Source organism: Egretta garzetta, unplaced genomic scaffold (genome assembly GCF_000687185.1).
Source record: "Egretta garzetta isolate BGI_Z169 unplaced genomic scaffold, ASM68718v1 scaffold41, whole genome shotgun sequence".
Taxonomy (NCBI): Eukaryota; Metazoa; Chordata; class Aves; order Pelecaniformes; family Ardeidae; genus Egretta; species Egretta garzetta.
Genome location: NW_009258755.1, coordinates 4,302,894 through 4,311,903, shown reverse-complemented (window position 1 = coordinate 4,311,903; position 9,010 = coordinate 4,302,894). Strand labels below are relative to the sequence as shown.

The window sequence follows — 9,010 nt, the reverse complement described above, 5'->3', positions numbered from 1 at the left end:
TACAATACCCAGGCATTCATAAAAATACACTCTATGATAGTGAGTGAATGAGTATAGGTAGTTTGGAGACTCTCAGATAAGGGTTGATGTGGTCCATTACAGCTAAGATCTTGATGTTTAATGTCAGGTGTTAAAGTAAGATGCATTTTTTCTTTAAGGTATGCAGCCCCTCATGTATTCTGTTCAAGAAGCATTAAATTCTCGACCATGTTGGACTCGTGTTGGGACAGATATTTGTTACTATAAGTAAGTACAGCAATCAAACATATAGTAAATGTTACACTGAAGACTGGTATGAGGTACAATTTTTGAGGAGAAATGTTTGCTTCTGAGTTTGATAACTACTTTGGGAGCTCTGTTGTAAACAGAGTTTTATTCCTGAGTACTATGGAGAGTTAACAGAAGTGATCAGAGTATGTAGGGTCTTATTTTGTTAGGACACTGCAAGTATTGAAGCTGTTCATCTTTTATACTTTTGTCAGAAACTGCATACTGTTCCAGAGAAGCTTTTATGGTCATGTATATCACTTCCAGTAATACTGATCACATGGTGCTTGTGATTAGGCTTCTGTATTCTATAGTGCAATCACTGTAGAGCAATCTTGGAACATGGGGTGAGATGGTACAGCGTATCCATGCATTACCCTTCTTGGTTGACAGTTGTTTACTCTCTTTTTGTTTGTTTGTTTGTTTTTGTTATTTGATTTTGTTTGCTTGCCTTTTCACAATGTGAATGAATGTGTATCACTGCTATAATAAAGTAACTTTACAAATGGTGGGAGCAAGTGAATTTAACCTAGATGTATGCGGAAGAGAAATACAATCACTAAAAATCTTCCAGGCTCTTAGAATGTGTGTTCAGGAATGTGTGTTCAGGAATAATCAGTGATAGGAAAAAAGCTATTCTAATTTGTTTATTACCTTCACTTTACTCTTAGGAATCATTTCTCAAGAAGTTCAATTGCTGCTGGAGGTCAGAAAGGAAAATCTTATTACACAATTACGTTCACAGTGACTTTCCAACATAAAGATGATGTCTGTTACTTCGCTTACCATTATCCATATACATACTCAACTTTAAAGGTGAGAAGATTATGATCTGTTACATTATGATCTGTTATTTATACTTTTGGACAATATGAAATGTAAACATTCCTGAGTGAATTGTTTTTATTTCTTCAGTTCAAAATGCTCCTTAAATTGAGAATGTTCATAAAATATTAGTGTTTAGTCTGGCAAAGAGTGTAGGTTGTTCTAAAGAACATTTTTCCCTGGAAAAATAAAATTGATACTTACTTGCACACTAAATGGGTTTTCTGGGAATCATAATTCATAATTGACTGGAAATGTGAATTAGATGAAGTATCTGTGTTTCAGTCAAATGATGCATATCCTGCTCTTCTACATACATCTCTTCATAACTGACCTATTCAAGTTACTGTTTTTAAGATAGAGACCTTTTTAGGATAATGAAGTGCCTAAAGCAGTGTTGAGAAGTTTTTAGTACTAAGCAAAACTTTTGGCTATAATGTCTGTTGGTTGTTTCTGTCACAGCAATAAAAGCAAACTTGGGGATTCAGTGGCCAGTGTGTAACAGTGTTGAATGAAGCTATTTACTAAGCCATGCTTGCTCTTGGACAACGTACCTGTTAAGGGGTGTTATAAGCAGCTGCTGCGAGCTCTGGGGCCTGGCAGTTCTTCCTGCCTGCCTCCTGGAGCCCAGCCAAGGGACCCAGGGGTCTCCGTTCCAGGCTGATGGATGTGGCTGCTGCTTTTGTGTTTGCTTGTAGGTTAAATTACTAGCGAGTCTGAGTGTGTATCCCAAAAAGAGAGAGACACACACACACATATACAGACTTGCATATTCCCTTTCACCTACCCCAGCATGGCTGGCTACACAGACTGGCACAGACAAGGTGCTGCCTTCAACAGCGCCTGTGTGTAATACTACCAGGACTTGCTCAGAAGTTAACTACAGACACCCAAGTACCTTTTTTCCTCTCCAGCTGGTAAGGATTGCTGTTCACTAGTAAAAGTACACAGCCACCCTAGAGCTCTCTAGAATTATAAGCACACACGCATTTGTGGATAATTGGCATGGCCCATCTGTGCCATATCCCGCCTGGATCCTGTTCTGTCTGACCTGCTGTCTGCAGGCCTCCAGCTTGCAGGCTAGTCCACCCTGCTGCTGACCAGCAAACACATGCATGCACTTGCACACTCATCTCACAGGCACTCCGCACTTGTGGTTCCCTCCAGATGCCAGCATGGACTCCTACCCGCCTGATACACCTGCCTCAACCTGGGGCCTCATACTTGCTGGGTATTGAAGTTTACTAGCAAATCGCACACCGCCCACATGGCCCCCGCATGCACACTGGCTTCGGGGAACATGCATATGCTTGCCCCTGGCCCCCAGCAGCTGGTACCAGGCACAGGGGCTTGTAGCCCATATTCCTGCTCTGGGTGCCGGCACTGAGACATCCTCCCTTGCTTCACTCACCCTTATCACACTGCTAGCTGGTTTTTGGGACACAAGCTGTTCTTGCCACGGTGGCTGGACACCAAGATCCGGTAGCTGGCACTGAGATCCCCTCTTGCCTCTGTTGCTGACACCTCAGGCTGAAGGGTGCTTACGCTGCCTACAGCTCCAGCTGCTGGCACCAAGTCCACTTGCTTTGATCCCAACAGTAGCTGGCACTTCAGACACAAAGTCTGTGGTGCCCACAGAGATGCTTCTGAAAGGTGTGGCTTCTCCAACTCCTGATGCTGAGACCCTTGGTAACTCCAGTTGCTGACCCCAAATGCACTCACGGGACAGAGAGTGAAGCTATACAGAGAAGTAGCTAACAGCAGACTGTGGGGATCAGGCGCATAAGTTTTGTATAGCCCCACAGGCCCCCCTTTGAATATCCCAAATCCTCATGTTCCTCTTGTTTCCTCCTTGCCTTTCAGGTGGCCCTCTCCAAAGCTTTGCCTCTAGATACTTAATGGCCCATCAGTTAGAGACTGGAGACTTTGGTCTTTGCTATTGTTTCTGTTATGTCTCCTCTACTAGGGTTGTTTCTCTCTGTTCCTGTTTATTGCTTCTCCCTTCACTTGTTAGCCCCTCTTGCACTGAAAAGGTCCCTGATCAGATACCATTAATAAAGCAGAGGTTCTTACCTTCCACATAGCCTTGTAGCAGAAAATAATGTACCCTCTGCGATTTCATCTTCCTTGAAGCAGTTGGAAAAACAGACTCAATAAAGAGAAGTATTCAGTCAGTCAGAGATGCAGAGAATGATGTTTCATGGTCAAAATTATGATGGAAACTTGAACATTGTTTAGAACAACAAAAAGAAAAATTGGTTAAATAGTACCTATGGAATATTCTGTGATATGTGACTGGAAAAATTTTGAAATCCTTTTTTCATTACTTTTGGGATGAAGATGCATCTTCAGAAGCTGGAATCTATGCACAACCCTCAACAGATATATTTTCGACAAGATGTTCTCTGTGAGACCCTGGCTGGCAACAGTTGTCCCTTAGTCACTATTACAGCCATGCCGGAGTCCAATTACTATGAACATATCTATCAGTTCAGTAAGTTTGCCTTCTTTCTCATAACTGAAAATAACATGAACCTAGCTCTTTCTGAAAAAAAATTAGTATTTACCATTGTGCGTAGTAAAAATAGCAATGTAAAATAAGGTTAATGAATTTCATGAAGTTGAGAGGCATCAATATTCAGGATTTGCTTAGTATTTAATAGTATTTATTTGTGGTAGTCAAGTAAGGGTATTTATATCTGGGTATATAAGAGTATATATATATCTCCATATATTTTAAATGGGTTGCTAGGTTTTGCAGACAACACGGAAAAGAATACCTAATTTCTGAGTAACTTTTATTCTCCAAATGGTCAGGTTTTTTGCTTGTCAAAAAATCTTTCATAAAGCCAGTACTGTGATTTGACATGAGCGCTAGTTATGACAGCATTCCTGGTTTGTTCCTCCACCCCAGTATTTTTCTTGGCTATTAGAAAAAAAGCCATCAAAGTCATCATGTCATAATTGCCAGCTCAAACTAGTTGTGACTGTATAATTGTCTGATTGAATGTAAAGCTCTATTGTGAAAGTTGTCTAATTGGCAGTCCTTGTAACAACATTCAGGCAAGCTGTATCAATAATACTAATACTCAATAATACTCAACTCCCAAATGCTGTATTTTGCATTGTAATAAATGAAGCTGGCTATTGCTTCTTTTTCAATTAACAAACTGTTTACTTAGCTTGAATCGTATTTTGCAACTTCTATGCATGTCTTTTAGGGAATCGTCCTTATATTTTCCTGTCTGCTCGTGTACATCCTGGAGAGACTAATGCAAGCTGGGTTATGAAGGGAACCCTGGAATACCTTATGAGCAATAATCCAAGTGCCCAAAGTTTACGAGAATCTTACATTTTCAAAATTATTCCCATGCTCAATCCAGATGGTGTCATCAGTGGAAAGTAAGCATAAGTTTACTCACAAATATATAACCTGTACTACTAAGTCTTTGCATCTTTTATTAAAAAAAAATCTAAACTAATCCTGGAGACATACAAATACAATACTTAATATGAAAAAAAAAACACTTAAAAATGCTATGACTTTTCTGTTGTTCAGCTTTTTAAAGGCAGATGCATTGTTCCATGAATTTCAGTTTTATGTAAAGTAGTTTCAGTTGTTCATGAATGATAATAATTCCTATGTGATTTGACATGGCCTTTTAATTGTGTTTCTGAACTGCAGTCTTGGATAGGTGTAGAGTGTTACATGAGAGCACAGCTGCTTTTGGGAAAGGCTAAACAAGTTCATGGTTCTCATGAAAAAGAACAGTCCTTGTATCTGAGAGAGCTTTTTACGTGATTTTTCTCCTTTTTTTTATTACAGTTTTTAGAAGGATGTTACGGAAATGGCTGTTGTCAAAAAGGGGGAAAGTTAATAGTTGTGCAAGAGAAAGGGTAAAAGAATATCCTGATTTAATTACAATTACTAACAGTCATTCTTGCACTTACTACCACTTTTCTTAATAATTTTAAGGGATATTTCAGAACCTTTTGATACTGCTATGAGTAAGCATTCAGCAGTCTATATTTACTTGGTTACAGGGAATTCATTTGAAGTGGAAATTTTGATATGGTGCATTGACAGTTCCTAGTTATGGGTAGTATTTTAAAAGGTTTTGTGAACAAAATAGTAAAAATTAAACCAATTATGGATTTGAGTAGAAGTCTGTCTTTATATATGTAATAGCATGTATATAAGAGAACACCTGGACTTAAAACATTCAGAATACAAGTGAAAGTTTAATATAGGGACAATTAAGAAATCTGTCCCAGCAGACACCACCTAAAGTCAAATGTACTGAAGATGACTGCATGAACATGAATTTCTGCAAGTTTAAAAGTTCTTGCTGATAGTTGACTGAATACAGAGATGATCTTTATTTGTTCGCTGGGGTTTTTGTTTGGTTTTTTTTTCTTCTTTATTTTTTTTCTCACAGCTCCTTGTCTAACAATTTCTTGTTTCAAATCTTAGAATTTCTGGTTGACATTAGTCTTTGTATTACAGAATTCAGGACACCAAAACTGTAAAGATACCATATATTCAAAATTACTGATTTTGAACTAGCATTTGAGTAGAATTACAAGCCTTCAGTTTCAACAGCAAATAAGAAATATTACAATTGACTGCATATAAGAAGCTACTTCTAATTTATTTTTAGGTTTTCTGTAACATAACTTAAAAAACTCCAAACACTTCTATTATTTGGTATGTTAGAAAACTGAAGTTCGTTTCTTACCAGACTCCTTCAAAGGAAGCAGTGGTGATGAGGAAAACTCGAGGTGGGGGGGAGGCTTATTTAGAAGTGTGATAATACAGACTACATCATGCATTTTTCCACCCCCCCACAATAGCCACCGTTGCTCTTTAAGTGGAGAAGATTTAAACAGACAGTGGCAAAATCCAAATCCAGATCTGCATCCCACTATTTACCATGCTAAAGGGTTACTGCAATATCTGGCTGCTATAAAACGTTTACCTTTGGTGAGTATGTGTATCTAAGCAATTCTGAATCTTTTTAACCTTGTCTGTAATGTAAACCTTTTAATATGGTCTTGTAAACTGTGTCATGCTTAAATTTGACTTGGAGACCTGGTCTTTTGCAAACCTTTAGATTTAAATCTGTTTCCTTTGCTAGGGTAGAAGGTTAAACCTTCCTTAGATGAATACTACGCTTTTTGTCTTAATGCACAAGTTAATTATATAAGGGGTTGTGTTTCCTGATTCTTTGGAACTTTCAGCAGCATAAATTATTTTTATTTGTCCTTCTGTTACTTTTAAGAAATGTTAATTCCATATACTTGGCTTTATTTTGCCAAATGATTTATTGTAGGTCTACTGTGATTATCATGGTCACTCTCGTAAAAAGAATGTGTTTATGTATGGCTGCAGCATCAAAGAGACAATGTGGCACACAAATGTTAATGCTGCCTCTTGTGACCTGATGGAAGACCCTGGCTACAGGGTAAGTTTGGCATTTGTACTTTTTTCACTTGGCATGAATTGGGAATATGCTTTTCAAGTAACTTCCCAATATTATTCTGTGCACGTAGTGACTTCATAACATAAGCAGACTTACTTAGAATGATCTCTTTTTAGTTCATGAGTGTACTTCAAAGTATTTTGAGAGCGTTAAACATTGTACACTAATACAGCTAATGATTTAACATTAGTGGAGTGCTTTATTTTTTTGGGTCTTTGTACCAATATGTGGATTTTTTGTGTTCAACGTTACTGTTACAGTGTATACATGGAAAATATGCTTCTGTGCATTTGTAATTACCGAACGAAAAAAGTTATTTAAGGATGGCAAAAAATATTCTAGTAACAAGAAAATAAAATATTGAGTTGCTCTGAGTTGCTCATTTTTGTGTATGGAAATAGGCAAGGTTCCTCTTATAAACGTGTGTAGTTAAGGCATGTTCCCCTAATACATATACAAAATAAACTTGCACAAACAACATCAGCTGCACTGGATAGGCATTCAACAATTCCAAAACATTTAAAGAATTACTGGTTACCTGTTTCTTCTGTGTAACTCCACTGCCGCCTTGTGGCAACTGCAAATCTATGCAATGTAATGTGTCCAAACACCATGGGTTTTTTTATGAGATGCAGAGTTAAGCTTGAAAAGCGTTTGAATGCACATTAAAACGCTTGTTATGCATCCATGAGTGTAAATGACTACAGATGCTTACAGATTTTTTTTCTCGAATTTCCTTCACTTTTAAAAAAAATTGTATCGCTCCTTGATTTTCTTGTGTGATTTCCTGGATGCTGAGTCTCATGCCATTCACCTTCTGCTGCCCAACACATTTATATGGGGTTTTGTCATTTCAGCCTGTACTACTATAGCACACAAAAGACAGTAGTCAATAAGAGTTGTGGGGAAAAAGCCTTTTGGTTTCAAAAAGGTGGACTGAAATGTTTAAGCGAGCTTATGCTAATAATGGTATATGTACTACTGAAATAGTAAATTCAAAGTAATCATGTGTTTTGGTTTAACTGATACAAATAAAAGCTGGAAAGAAAGTAGTCATTTAGAATTAGTCTACTATATGCATTTGCATAACTGTTTCTTATCTTTTTCCCAAGCTGTTGTATGAAGAATTATATTAAACTTTGATTCGCAGTCTTTAATATGTACCTAGTGCTTTGCTGAATACGAATTCATTTTATGTATTAATAAAATACTGCCTATGTTAGGTCTATAAATTGGATTGTTGAAACAGTGTGAAACTGAATTAAATTAATTATATGGGTATGTAGTATGCTTAATTTGAGCAGCTACCTCAGTGAACTAGGAGGATGTGGTGATCACCCAAAGAATTCTTTTGTATCCTAATTTTTACCCACATGACTAACACTTAATTTTAGTGAGTGAATCTGAGAAAGAGGATTTGAGTTAAGTAGGAAATAGCAAATATGTTGTCTCTTGAACACACTGGGTTTTGAAAACTCAGGATGGAGAAATATTTTCATTCTTGTTCTTCTAATTCAAATTGCATCAAAATTTTCTGCTAACAGTTTGTGTTTGAATATTCCCCTCCTCCCTGCTTTCACAAGTGAAATAAAAGAATTGCTGTATTTTTCAAATTGCTCTTCTGCAGGCACTCCCCAAGATCCTGAGTCAAACTGCCCCAGCATTCTGCATGGGCAGCTGCAGCTTTGTAGTGGAAAAGTCGAAGGAATCAACAGCGCGAGTTGTTGTCTGGAGAGAGATAGGAGTACAAAGGAGCTACACAATGGAAAGCACGTTATGTGGATGTGACCAGGGCAAATACAAGGTAAGAAAGTATATCAGTTAAACTGTTCTTGCTCTATAATTTCTTTAATTTCCATTGATATCTTCTTCTATAAACCCGCTTGCTTGCTTTAAACTTCTAAAACTCTTCAAAGATCTCTGTACACTAATGTTAAGTGAAATTACAAATTTTCAATATTATAGGTTACATAACAGTCTTCATCTGTAAACAAGATTAATATTAATTATTGCTTGTAACACATACATATGCATGTAGTTAAAAAAATCATAACTGTTGTTTCCAGTAGGTTATTAAAATTGGGGAGTAATACATGCCAATACTAGAATAAAAATTTTTTTTACACATGTCAATTTCAGACTTGACCATGGCAGTTCATGGTTTTTCAACAAGTATTTAGTAGTGTCCCTAACAGCATTTTCCTGTGTAGCTGCAGAAACAGACTTATAAATCAACACACTTTTATATCAGGTTACCAGAGCTACAAATTACACATCTGAGCTCACCGTAGTTGTTTGACTTTTTAACTTAAAACTTGTTTCCAATTTGTCTCCTTCAAAAGTGTTAACAGGGCTGGATATTTGAAAAACAAAGGTTGACCCCATTTGTGTTTCTCACTAGTAGAAAACTTAATTCATAGACAATATTCATAGGG

General features: G+C 37.2%; 1 protein-coding gene across 10 annotated transcripts in view; it reads left to right on the top strand.

Annotated features, from left to right (window-relative positions):
• AGTPBP1 (ATP/GTP binding protein 1) overlaps positions 1 to 9,010 on the top strand; it is a 76,514-nt gene that overhangs the window by 45,552 nt on the left and 21,952 nt on the right. For 9 of the 10 annotated variants that reach the window (XR_004841224.1, XR_004841223.1, XR_004841222.1 and 6 more), the window contains 7 exons: positions 159 to 246; positions 939 to 1,083; positions 3,433 to 3,586; positions 4,314 to 4,494; positions 5,947 to 6,076; positions 6,426 to 6,557; positions 8,203 to 8,379. Coding sequence is in view for 6 of the 10 variants with exons in the window: in XM_035888889.1 (XP_035744782.1) it covers positions 159 to 246; positions 939 to 1,083; positions 3,433 to 3,586; positions 4,314 to 4,494; positions 5,947 to 6,076; positions 6,426 to 6,557; positions 8,203 to 8,379 (1,007 nt within the window). In the remaining 4 variants the exon portion in view is untranslated. Of the gene's footprint in view, positions 1 to 158; positions 247 to 938; positions 1,084 to 3,432; positions 3,587 to 4,313; positions 4,495 to 5,946; positions 6,077 to 6,425; positions 6,558 to 8,202; positions 8,380 to 9,010 lie in introns of those variants that run through there. The other variant, XM_035888890.1, reaches the window with a different exon arrangement.